This window comes from Pleurodeles waltl, chromosome 6 (genome assembly GCF_031143425.1).
Source record: "Pleurodeles waltl isolate 20211129_DDA chromosome 6, aPleWal1.hap1.20221129, whole genome shotgun sequence".
Taxonomy (NCBI): domain Eukaryota; kingdom Metazoa; phylum Chordata; class Amphibia; order Caudata; family Salamandridae; genus Pleurodeles; species Pleurodeles waltl.
In genome coordinates, this window is record NC_090445.1 from 1,640,404,869 (window position 1) to 1,640,418,765 (window position 13,897).

General features: G+C 41.5%; 1 protein-coding gene across 1 annotated transcript in view; it reads left to right on the forward strand.

Annotated features, from left to right (window-relative positions):
• Window positions 1–13,378, forward strand: part of ZBTB6 (zinc finger and BTB domain containing 6) — a 51,606-nt gene extending 38,228 nt beyond the window's left edge. Inside the window, exon 2 of the mRNA XM_069241545.1 lies at window positions 11,343–13,378. Coding sequence (XP_069097646.1) covers window positions 11,353–12,648 — 1,296 coding nt within the window. The 5' untranslated portion in view covers window positions 11,343–11,352 and the 3' untranslated portion in view covers window positions 12,649–13,378. The remainder of the gene's footprint in view (window positions 1–11,342) is intronic.
• The last annotated feature ends 519 nt before the right edge of the window (window positions 13,379–13,897 follow it).

Below are 13,897 nucleotides of genomic sequence, written 5' to 3' on the forward strand. Positions count from 1 at the left end.
ATGGACATGGTACAATACAATAATAGGGATTAAGGTAAAAATAGGATTAAGAGTAAACTGCTCAGAGAGAGGAGGCATGCACAGGATAGAAAGTAAGTAGAGGGTCATTTGAAAGAAAAGCACAGGCAATGATTTTAGTTTTAAGGCAAAGCCAATTTTCCTGTTAATACAGAGGAGTCTTTGTTTTGAGATTGCACGCAATCTGATAATGCAAAACTGTAAAAGTAATCTTTTATTTACATGTGAGACATTGCTATATTTTGCTGTATAGGTAAATTTGATAAGCAGTAGAATCAGGCATATATTCTGTCCCCTCTAGACCTCCATTTCAGCAAGAACAGCTGATCTGTTCAAGGGCTGTAAGGGTAAAATAATGGCTGGTGCATGCGTAAAGAAATTTTGAGAAGTTCAGACCACGTTCAAAGGAAGCAGGAACCTTATGATCCTAGCTAGGTTAGAAGGAATGTGCACGTAAATAACCCACTCATCGAAAAGGAGATTCTGCAAATGCAGGCGTGTGTGTCTTCTGATGTTCAACCTTCGTTTGGCTCAGAGTATTTATTACAAAAGCAAAGTAGTATCCATTTTGGATGCACCAGAGAGTAAGGTTTCCCAGACAGTAGGAGTGTATTTTGCCCGCATTCCTGTGGCTGTAGGGTGGAGACCAAGACAATGAACTGAGGCAGATGTAGAGCTCATTTCCCCTATTGTGTTAATTCTGTTATCAAGGTGCTGCTAAATAGTTTCTTCCTGAGCACTGCTGTTTCGTAGATTGCAGAAGTGAGACTGCACTTTCTGATGTTCAAGGTTAGGAAGTTCCTAAGCCTGCCCTGCCCTTTGGCTGTGCCTAGTAGCCTCAGAAATGTTAAGGACAGTTGAGTACAGAGACCTTGCACTTCATTGTGCCCTTATTGTTATGGCTGTTCCATCCTGATGCCGGAAATACCACATTAATTGCTTGTTGAACAAACTCGAAGAACACACAATAGGTCCCATTTAAACATTTCTGGCAAGAGCAATACTTAAAGTTGTGCAGGTGAACCTTCGTCTATACCGAAAGGAATTCAAGAGATTTAGACTTGTAGTCAAGGGAAAAAAAACATTGTTTCTTAATTTTCTGGTCTATTTGGGGTGCAGAGGAAGGGCAAAGAAGGGGGCCAAGCGTTCCCATCACCTTTAATTTTATGTAAAAAATAACCTATACTTGCAGTCTTCTCTGGTGGCAGAAGGGATACCGCTAGGTGTATGGAGGAATTGGGAATGAGGCCTAAGCCTCAAAACGAAGGAAAGGGAGAGACTCCAGGAGTCACTGAGGTTAGACAGAGGATGAAATACAAGAAGGAGGTAAGGCTGTAGAGTTAAAGAGGAACAGTAGGAAGCGAGAGTGAGACAGAGGAGGAAAGTGATTGGAATAGAGGAGCAGATATAGGAGTGAGTGAGACGTGGGAAGGGAGAAGCGGACTGAGAAGGACTGACATACACCTGGAGGGTAGGGTGTAAGAAAGACATAAGGAAAAGGAGGTAGCGCGACAGAGAAATGGAGGCAGCGGGAATAGGGATGGAAGCATGAAGAGAAAGAAAGACCGTTCAAAAAGAAGGGACAGGATGGCTGAAAAAACAATGGTGAATCAATTAAGAAACGTCTAAAGGCAGATGGTGAGTAGAGAAAATATGCAATGAAGTAGGAATGAGATGGTTCGTCAATCATCCTTTGCCTCTACCTGCACTGTCATTGCCTTGAATCACTCACTCTCACCACGTTCCACACTCCCTTGTGGACACATGTTCCGGTGCAAAGCTCCCTTCACAAGAAAACCTCTCCCAGAACTTTCCCGGCAGAGCTCCTCACTCACCAGCTGGCGAGGGTCATCTCTCCTGTGCAGTTAAGCTGGGAGACTTTGTCACTAATGACTTCTCGCAGTCTGAGTAACCTCTGGCTCTTAATAGCATGTCCCCCACTCCTGTTCTTCTTGTCCCCAAGCTGCCGGCTTTCACCCACTGTAGGCATTTGGGGGAGGCCCAAGGCTTCAAGCCAGCTCCAGATGGCCATAAGGCTTCTGTGGCTGCCTCAGGGGGGTGCCTCATCCAAGTAAGCCTCACTGCTCATGAACCTGTAGCAAGCTAGGCTTGGAAGGGCAAGAGGCCCAGGCACCTAAGAAAAACGAAGCTTTCCAATGTTGTGCAGTGATTAACAAAGAAGCACTGTATCCAGATCTGTAGATCCATAACAAAAACTCTTTTGTCTATTTAAAGGGATGAACATGCACACAGAAATGATCAGTGAAAGGTCAGATTGATGATGACATTCTACTCATCTCCACAGGTAATTCCTTAAACAAATGGCAAATATGCGACAGGATATGGGGACACAAGAGGACACAGCATGCTGGAAAACCGTGCTAGAGGCTCTCCATCAGGGCCACCAAGTAGGAAGTTCTGCTGAAGCCAGCCCTGCAACCTGAGGACAGCTAGGAGATGATCACTGACTTATAATCGGGCATGTCCCACTCATAAGGAGGACATGCAGAGGCGAGGGGATGCACCGGGCACATACTAGACAACCATAAAGGATGGGATCGGGTGGGCAGTACAGTATGGGGTGGGCTTAGATGTGGTTGGATATACAGCTTGCAACTGTTAATGGTGTATAACTCTATGATGTGCTACCTAAACTTATTGACAATATTTAAGCGCTGTGCTGGTGCGAGAAGAGGTTAATGTATTTTCTGATGTAGGTGCAATGTTGCACAAAAAAACAAAAACTTTGATTTTAAAAAACAGAGATGCGAGTGGTACATTTTTCTTATCATTTCCAATCAGTGAGTTTGAGCCCAAGAACAGACAACTGGAATCAAAAGGCAGCCTGTGTCTTCCAATTCCTCCTTGCACCACTCCTGCCTGCCCATTAGGCATGATGATGATGATGATAATACACAAAGATTTGTTTACTTTTCTAAGCATCTAGTAGAGATTTGTAGAGTGCTATTGTAGGCCAAATGATATATTTTTGTTCATGCATCTTTTTATTGGTGGTTTTCTTTAGCAACAAGTAGGCCCCTGATGCCATTCCTTTTTATAATACAGGCATGTTTTAACATTGTTCCAACCAGTGGTAGAAGGAAGTATACAGCTGGCTTAACAACCCCTTAAATCCAGCTTTCATTCTCCATCCAAATACTGCCTATATTGCAGTTACTTAGTAGTGAGATTGTGCACAAAATATATGAGGAAATACAAGTCTCTGGTGACCTGCACTGTTTAACCGAAGTGGACTGCATGTGGGCCTGAAGGAAGGCAGAAGAAAAGGATCTGCAGAGTTTGTAATTTAAGCAAAAGTGAGCTGAGAGACCTCAGAATAGCATTGTCACCTTCCACTCCGTTCCATTTATTTTGGCATACATTAAGTACTAATAGCAGTGAAGTGACTTAGTCAGAACCACTTCTACCAGTGACAATAATCCAATAAATGCCCTACAATTATAAACAGGCATATGTCTTCCATTGCCCCCTTGTAATTCTTGTAGATGACCGATTAAAAGCACCTATTTCCTACCTTCATCCCCAGTAGCCGGTCTGCTTTTTTCCCTTTCACATGACAATTCTCCCTATCCCTGATCTGCACTTGCAGCTGCTGATTCTACTATCACTGTGCTGATGCATTATCGATAATTGGAGGGACAAGCAGTAATAAAGGTCCAGCATACACAATCCCAGTGCTATCAACAAATTCAGAATATGCTGTTAATATTTACACTTCAGGTAAACACCACTAGTATACCCAAGTAAAATACAGGTCGGTGAAAATATTTACATTTCGGAGCAAAACCCCTCACCAACCAACAAAGGTGGTATGCTTCATCATCGCCCAGCTCCTCCTTGGGCTGGCGCTGCAATACACAGCGGGCTCCTGAAAGGGGCTGTTTGCCCAAGACCTTTTAGTTGTCTGGCTGTTAATGAAGTCTACTTAAAGTTGAAAGGCTATTTTTTGAATGTGTAGATTGGTGAGGAAAGTGGAAAAAAATAACTAACGAACCCAACCATAATTATTTATTATATGGAAGTCCTTGCTTATAAATAAAACCGAGTGGAATATAAAGGAAAGTAAGTTCTGTCTTATTGTCTATAACTAGTCAGATGTTATATGGCAGTTCGTCAGGACCCTAATCTACAAATGAATGGGACTAAAACTAAATTATAGGAGTGTGCCCACATTTTGCAACCACCAAATTCGTGTTGGAAAAAAAGAGATGTACCTCTTGTCAATTGCAGAGACACTGTACCCAAAATATCCAACCTATTCCCATTTAGATCAGGACCCTTAGGATTTGAGTATCCTGGAAAACCACCCATTTATTGGTGTGAACACATTTGTGGACACTGACAGGAACTTGCCCCGTCTACACGATCCTGGATAGGTGCAGAGTATCTCTGCATTTGACAAGAGGTAAATCTATTTTTTTCCAACACAAATTTGGTGATTGCTAAATGTGAGCACACTCCTCCTGTTCGTCCTGACAAATTGCTGTAGATCACTTGACTAAATAAAGGACAAGAAACACGTTGACCAGTTATAGAGATTACGAAGGAACATTACTTTCCTTTATATTCTACTTTTTTTATTTTTTAACAAGGACCTCCAATTTAATAAATAATTATGCTTGGGTTCCTTAATTATTTTGTTTCCACTTTCCTCACCAATCTACAGTGTAATTAGGAAGAGCATATTGTGCATTTTTTTTTTTACCGTGGGCTGATGCAGCCAAGAGCTCTCTGCAGGGCCTTTTCATGGCACAGCTTCCCCTTCCAGTAGGCAGGTGGCTGATCTCCTAAAGACCTTGCTCTGATCTCCTCAAAGACTGAGGAGGAACTGGGACCAGAACAGAATCCTGGGTTAGGGGGGTTGCTTATTCTTTATAGTGAGTATTTATTCAGCGTAGCTTCAGATTCAAGGTCATTTATAGTCTCTCAATTGTCAGTACTAGGTATCGGTAGTAGGAAGGATCCATCCGTTTGAGGAATCAACATGCCAATAGAAGTCACCAGGATGTCTCAAATAGACATGGTGATGTTCTACCTCCCAGCATGTACATTTGCATAAAATACTAATATCAGAGAGGGACGATTTTCTGTATGTCCTTATTCTTTATAATTGGGATCCATGATTTGTCTACGGTAGCCAAAGCCTGTTTTCCTGTATTTCCTTACAGTGTTCTTCCTACACAGAAAGCAGACATGATGACGATTTACATAACCCAAAAAGGCTTGCGTGTTATTCCAAGAATTTGGAGACTTTGGAAGTGCTAACCCCAGTAGATTGAAAAGTGTATTCTGCAGAGCATATATCAGTGGCAAGCTGAACAAAAACGACATAGTCTTTAAAAAACCCAGAATTGAGCCTGCTGCTTCTGGGCCCAAGGAGGGCCAAACATAGAGCAGGAATTCGCACCCCAAGCTTCCGAAGGCTTTGAAAGGTGGGCATTCTGTAGTTGTGTCATGTCTCACAGCCCAGACAGAATGGCACCCTGCACATGCAAGGATGAGAGGCCAGGCGCTTGGTTGATTGCTGCTTTGACAGCTCAAGAGCTGATCACATGACTCGGGTTACCCTTCTGTCTCCAACCCTCCATGCAAGCCAATTGCTTTCCTTATATCTTAAACACTCTTGTTTTTTTTTCTTCTAATTTACATAGGGAGGCGTTGGCCTGACCTTCTACAGTTTGCTCCCAGCTAACTTCACTTATATTTTTAGTACTGAATGGAATTTCAGGGTTAAATGCAACAACATAATGAACAGAGACTTATCCTACTTTTATTTTTTCAGCAAGTAAAGCAGCATGGCACAGAATTTGATTGTTTACGTTTTCTTCAATCTTAGACCAGCTCTTCTCTGACCGGTGAGCCTTACAGAAAAAAAACCTTTAACATACGTCTTCTTCAGCTTACCCTTACTTTAGGTCTCATTTGCCTGGTCCCCTTCCATTCTGCAAAAAGTGAACCTCTTAGTGAGCAGAGGGGACAGTGTCACTGATCAGTGGCAACAGAATCAATATGGCGAGGCTATCGGGGTTTTAATGGAGACTACTCCCTCCTGCTGAAACATTGTAATCTCCTAGGGCAGTTTAGGTATAGCATGGTGCCCTGATTTCCACAGACACTCATAAACTGTCATGAGGGCCTAAATACACTTGTTAGAAAGTATCTGATTCTTTGAAGGCGGTTAAATATTTTTTCGATCTTAAGTTTGTTCACATTCAGTCTAGGGAAAAACTTGCAATCCTGCATGACTTGTAGTTCCATGGCCTAAGGTAGAAATTAAGACTTTGTCCTTGTGAACCTGAAATCCTAACCATGTCACAATTCTTACTAAAACTGGTACCCAGAAGCAAGAAATGAGTCCTTAGGACTACTGCTATACCCTCTAAGTTATTCAATGAGGTCCTGCTATCCACAAAGTCTCATCAGCCGTCACAAGGTTTGATATTAAAAAAAAAAAAGCAGACAGTAATTTTCACTGGTTTTGTTAATTTTTCAATGAGCTCAGACTGAATATCCAGCTCACTTTTTAAGTACCCCTGACTTAAATACGCTTGTTAGAAAGTTCAGGTATGATTCGTTAAAGTTGATTAGGTATCTTTAAGACCAAGTTCAGTTTTTTTTTTTACATCATGCCAGTGGAAAAACGTGTAATCTTGCCAGACTCTGAGTTCTGTGGCATTGTGCAGAAAATAGAACTTTGTCTCCTTGAACTTGAAGACTTAAATTATTCACAATTCTTACTAAAACTGGTTTACAGGTGTTAAAAGCTGGTCTTAAAGACTACTGCTAGGCCATCTGAGACCCGATATAGTCCTCATGTCCACAGGGACCAATAAACTGTAATAAGGGCTGCTACCAAAAATTAGCAAAACCAGTCAAAATGCCTGGTTTGCTATGTTTTTCAATTAGCTCAGACTGGATAGTAGACTTACTATTTGAGTACACAGGACTTAGTGCACATCCTAGAAAGCTCAGATATAATGCTTTACCAAAATTCTTTTAGCTTGTGGATTGTATTAATTTGTTTTTCACAACCTGTCTACGGCAGTCTCGAAGTTCCATGGCCTGGGATAGAAAAGATGACTTTGTCTCTTCAAACCTGAGTACATAACATGTCACAATTCTTTCTAAAACCCGGTGCCCAGAGGCTAGATATGGGCCCTAGCGACAACTTTTATGCTATCTGAGGTCTAATATAGGGGTCCTAACGTCAACAAGAACCCATAAACTGTCACAAGGGTAGATACCAAAAATTAACAAAACCAATCAGAAAATTATTCTTAGCCCAGTTTTGATAATTTTTCAAGTAGCTCAGACTGGTTATCTGACTCACTTTGTGAGTACATAGGATATAAATATACTTCCAGGAAAACTGAGATATGACTTCTACAGATGTCACAATGTTTTGTAAAACAGGTGTCCAGAGACTAGAAATGGGTCCTAGAGACTACAGCTAGGCCATTAGAGGTATAATTTAAGGTCTTGAATGTCCACAGGGACCCATAAAGTGTTATGTGGGTTGTTACCAGAAATTATAAAAAATGTCAAATTATTTTCTGTCTGGTTTTACTAATTTGTTTAGATAGCTCAGTCTGGATCTCAGACTCCCTATTATACTAAAGTGAGTTAACCACTGTTAAAATGATTTTATGCCACAATGAATTAAAGCCATGTTGCATTACTCATGATCCTTTGAAACTGTGCCGAGTGAACTAGGATTTCAAAATAGTAAATTTTTCATCAGTGAAGCATTTACTTACTTTGCACTGGTTTGATATCCTTTTTACACCGCACCTGAAAGCTGCATTTTTTATTTATTTTTAGAACATCCTTTTTATGGGACTTGGTGGGGTCAATACATGTTCTGTCCGTTATGACCGGATTCTTTCACACATTTGTGCATCTCTAGAGAAATCTAGATGACCACAACAACTGATTAGTGCATCACCCATGGATCAACATTGATTGCAAGTTACAAAGTTGGTTATGAGCTATGTGATTTTTGACATCTATTCATAACAGAATAAATCCGGTTTCTTTGAAGAATCCACAAACTTGCAGAGCTATAGTGGGGTAAATTAGAGTAAAATCCCATTTATAACTTTAAAGTTGTAAAAGTCACACACAGCCAAAAAGGTGATACAAAAGCATCACTGATAAAGCCTGTTGTTTAAAAAAAAAAAAAAAGAGAGAATATAATAAAATGAACACACTATCCTCTGGCAGTGCTCCAATCGATTACTGCCATAACGTGCATCAAAACAGGTAAGGAACACCCACCCTTTTTTACCAGAGGATTAATGCCATGATTGCTAAAACAATACACTGCCCTTCAGCAACAGCATGAAAGTGCTAGGCTGAACAAGGTGCTGGCTGGCTAAGTTACTGTCCGTGGCTGACAAAGAGAAGTCGGGCACTGTGCACCCATCACTTGCTCAAGGCAGCCAATTTGTGCCCTGGAGCACCAGGTGCAAGTAGAGGGAAGGCCAGGCGCTTGTATAGAGCAGATACTGTATCGCTAGTGTTTCTATGCTGTGGAGCATGGCTACTTCTTTTCCCTGTTTCTCACTTGAACTGCCCATCATGGTAAATCACATTTTGCTACCAACAATATGTCTAATGTTAAACCACTGTAAGTACATGTTCTTTGTACACTGCATTTTAGTTCAAGCCACAGGAGAAAGTTGAAACTCAAAATATGCATAAATGCATATATGCATTCACGTGTATAATACGTTCCAGTTCCTTCCAGGAAGTTGGGTATGCTTAGCTGCAATGAACAGCTGAAGATTGGCAGTAAAGTACTGGGTGCTTAAAACGGCTTTGTGGAGTGTCTCTTCGTGAGGGGACTCTTTTTGAAAGGACTTTCCCTACGCAGTGCCAAGTTGACCCTCCTGGCATGCACAGTGGAGGGAAACATCACTTACAACGCAGAAAATGCAACAAGACTCATTTACCGCGATGCCGTCAGCACACTTACGGGAACGACTCCCTCTATCTCTGCCTTAACCCTGCATGTGCTGAACAACGCACATGCGTGGTTAAGGCAGAGAAAAAGGGAGAGTGCATCGGGACAGGACGCGGTAAGAGAAGTGAGGCGGGGGTAGTTTTTAGGGGTGGGTGGTTGGGGCAAGGGTGGTAGTTATATATTTTTTTTTTTAGGGTGGGGCTCTGTATTTTTATTTTATTTTTTTAATAATTTTTTTTTAGGGGTGGGGGTCGGGTTAGTTATGTTTTGAGGGCGGCTGAGGGGGTGTCGGGGTAGTTATTTTTTAGGGCTGGTAGTGGTGGGTCAGGTAGTTATGTTTTTAGGGCGGGTGGTGGGTCAGGTATTTGTGTTTTTTAGGGCAGGCGAGGGGGTCGGGATAGTTGTGTTTTTAGGGCAGGTGGTGGGGGGTCGGGATAGTTGTGTTTTTAGGGCAGGTGGTGGGGGGTCGGGGTAGTAGTGTTTTTAGGGCAGGTGGTGGGGGGTCGGGGTAGTAGTGTTTTTAGGATGGGGGACAGGGTAGATATGTATTTAGGGTGGGTGGATGTGTCAGGGTAGATATGTTTTTATTGGGGAGGGGTGGCATGCTATAACCATGCATGCCGTTCCCACACATACCTTCACTAGGCATGCTTTTATAACGTAAAATCGTTGTAAAGGTATGCATGGAAACAATGTTCCGACTGCGTTGTTCAGGCATGCGTGGCTCACGCATGTGTTGTTCCATCATACATCCCACACTGGAGAGGCCACTTCATTGATTCTACACCGGTTACAGTTTACTTGTTACTTTGTTGATGGATTTCCTATTTGTTTCCTAAGGACTCTAGGGGTGGGATTAGGGACAGGTTCTATATATGTTGCCCAATTCTACTTCATAGTTGCCACTATTTAAGGCTGGTTTGGGCGAGATTCTCCTACACCACACAACCTTCCCGCAGATACATGACCAGTAGATGCTGGTCATCAGACAACCATTGCCATACTCTATGCTCTCTATACTGGGCAAGAGATTCTAACAGAACTTCTGGGGCATCATTGCAGGTTTTGTAAAGGATGAACTGAATCTCACTGGAGACCTTAATCTGGTGTGGAACCCTTTGATGGATAGATGTAGGAGGCCCACACCCCACCCCTTTTCGAAAACTAGATGGAACCATAAAAACCCTGGGACCACTGGATGTCTTGAGGGAACCCTTGGGGGCAGGATTCACACCGCCCTTACAAACTAACTATTGCAGACTATTAGAAGATATTGATCATACATGTCGGACTGCCCCTTTAGCCAGCCCATGTGGCAAGAAATCTTAGCAGCTGTGAATTTGTGGCAAGAAATCTTAGCAACTGTGAAGGAGATCCTGGTAAAGCCCATTCCAGGTCATTTTACTTTGTACCACTAGGTTTAAAATCACCCCTTTTGAAATACCAGTCTAAGGAGGTTATTACAACTTTGGAGGAGGTGTTAATCCGTCCCAAAAGTGACGGATATACCACCAGCCGTATTACGAGTTCCATAGGATATAATGGACTCTTAATACGGCTGGTGGTATATCCGTCACTTTACCGTCATTTTTGGGACGGATTAACACCTCCTCCAAAGTTGTAATAACCCCCTAAGTCCGATGGAACACTTGTGGAATTGTGTGGGCGCAGCAGAACTCTTCCTGGCTTTCTAAAAGATGGATAAGGTCCCTTGATTGCACATTGAGACCTTAGACTGTGAAATATGATGGCAATGGAAAGGCTAACCCAGGTTCTGAGAAACGTACAAGAATTTCGAAACTCTGAGGAGCTGTCTTAACTTTCAATGACCACTCCTACACTTACCTGCCCCTCGTGCTTCATGACTCTTTGCCTGTTCTCATATTTATGACTGAAAGAAGCTTTTGATGGCAGAATCAACCTATTTCGTATGTCAATATTAATAGTGACACTTTACTGACCTGGCTGCAACAAGTGTTGTAATTTAAAGAGAAATGCATGAATACCTTAACCAATACAAATGAGAACTTACGGGAGATAGATTTGGAAGGTGGAGAGCATAGAACAATTAGGACCATTACTTACCTCTTTCATAAGGACTATGTACACTTCTCCCGATGTTCGGATACAAGTGTGTTGATGATTGTCCTCCCTATGCCATATATTCAATACAAAGAAGAGTTTCAAAAATGTCATTGTACAGCTATGTGCGAATGACACGTGGGTTCCTCCATAATACATTATGTAACGGTCCTGCTAGGAGAGAAAGGGATTGTGTAACATCTTCATGTGCCTGTAGATCTTATTTTCTTATGTTTCTCCTTTTTTCTTGTTACAGGGTATACAATATGGCCTCTGATTTGGATATCCTACACTTCCGATTTGAACAGCAGGGTAATGGTGTGTTGCACAAGATGAATATTCTGCGTGAACAAAACTTGTTTTGCGATGTGTCAATCCATATAAACGATGCAGAATTTCATGGGCACAAGGTGGTTTTTGCTGCTTGCTCCACATTCATGAGGGATCAATTTTTGCTCAACCAGTCAAAGCAAATGAGGATATCCATTTTGCAGAGTGCGGAGATTGGAAGAAAGCTGCTGTTGTCCTGTTATACTGGTGTTTTAGAGGTCAGGAGAAAGGAACTTCTGAAATATCTCACTGCGGCAAGTTACCTCCAAATGGTCCATATTGTAGAGAAATGCACTGAAGCGCTGTCAAGATATTTTGACAATGAACAACCACTAGTGAAAAGCTCTCAGAACAGTGAAAAATGTGAATCAATTGACAGTGAACCTGATAATGTGGACCGCAACCTGGAGAAAGACTGTGAAATTATTGAAATTTCAGAAGATGGTCCAGTTGATGCAAAAATTGATAGGGAACGAGGAACAGCACATTCTCCACAAACTGTTGTTAAAAGTCCATGTTCTGACAAGAGTGAAATAAAAGATTCTGAAATATCTACAGTTGAAATGGATTATAAGAATAATGAGATTTGTGTGTTTCAAATGGGATCCACGGCCGACAAAGCAGATGCTTCTGATAGAGGTCGTTTTTCGCAACACAGCACCTCGTCTAGTTTGAACATGTATTCTGCAGAAACGCAGCACTCATTCATCAATTCTACGGTAGAAAACAGATTGCCTGAAATAGCAATGGGCCCTTTCCAGGTCTTTTCTCAGGAAAACCAGGAGGGGAGCTCAAATACAAGCATGTTCCATGGCTTGCAGTGCGTGGCGGAAGGCACTGGTCAGTGGCGACACCAGTGTCCTAAGTGCCCACGGGGATTTTTGAACCTTGAGAACTATATCCGGCATTTGAAGATGCATAAACTGTTTCTCTGCTTGGAGTGTGGCAAGACATTTACTCAGAAGAAAAACCTCAACAGGCACATCCGTGGGCATATGGGGATCCGACCCTTCCAGTGTGCAGTGTGCATGAAGACTTTTACTGCCAAAAGCACCCTCCAGGACCACATGAATATTCACAGTGGAGACAGGCCTTATAAGTGTAATTGCTGTGACATGGACTTCAAGCACAAATCTGCTCTGAAAAAACATTTGAATTCAGTCCATGCAAGGGGTAACAATGACAAATCAAACCCTGACACCATTACAAAGATTACAATAGACTATGATTAATAAAATTCAGTTTTAAACCTAAGGGCTATATTTTAGGGTGAACACATCCAAATATGATTACTTAAGCAACTTTTGTCCTGAATGATGTTAAGACCGTACAATGTTGTTGGGTTGTACCACCTTTGAACCTTAAATCATTTTATAAAACACAGTGGATGCTTTTCCTTCAAGTGTTTTCACACCAGCAAATTACCAGCATGTAAATCACAGGAATCTATTGATGCTCTAGAACAGTGGTTCCCAACCTGTGTTCTGGGAACCCCTGGGGATCTGCAAAGCCTCCTCAGGTTGTCCGTGACTGCTTAGAGAAAATGTAATAATACTAACTAATTTCAGTAGTGGCTCATTAAGGGGGGGGGTCTCCAGGATTCCAATAATGATTCAGTGGGGGTCATAGGGTTCCAGTACTGATAAAGTGGGGTTCCACAGAAGTCAAAAGGTTGGGAACCAGTGCTCTAAAATGATGATTTTCTCCATGCTTATTTTTAGTGCATTACTACCCACTACACATTTATGTAACTGTTGCCTGACTATTATGAGAAGCTTTATTCTTAGAAAACATGGTTCAATGAATTGTTCTTTTTTCAGATATTTAGCAAATTCATGTACTGTTGCCAACAATAATTTACTTTAACATTACCTTGCTGGTGCTAGTTTCCTAATGTTTTTAATATGGTGATGTTTTTTCACATGTGGTAGTAAACATAAATCTTGAACATGGTTGTTTTTATGTGATCTCAGTGCCTTTGTTAATCAAGCGTGTAATGTGTGTGTATATGTTATTATTATAAAGACACACTGGGGATAGTAGTAAATGGGCAGTGGGCATTGTAAACACTGTGCATTGTGAGCCTTGTTTAGTGTCACATTGCTGAAATGTGCATTTTGTGCACCTGTAAGAAAATGTTGATTGTGGTCGTTGCCACCACCTCATTGGGTGATTTATGCAGAGCTTCAAATTGGCTCTGCTGTCCGGACCAAGATAACAGAATTCGTTTACCTTAGTACCCCAAGACTACCTTGGTGAAATTTCCTCTGCATCATATTAACTTATTTGCCATAATACTATACGCCATTACCTTGTCAGAGTTTTAAAATAATGGCATATTTATTGCTACATTATTTTATGTTCATTTGATGCAAATACATATAATTTCATTCACATTAAATACAACTGAAGTTGTATAGCTTTTTAAATACCCTGGCTTAAGACTCCGGGTTAATGTTTGGGTTATGGTTATTAGACAAA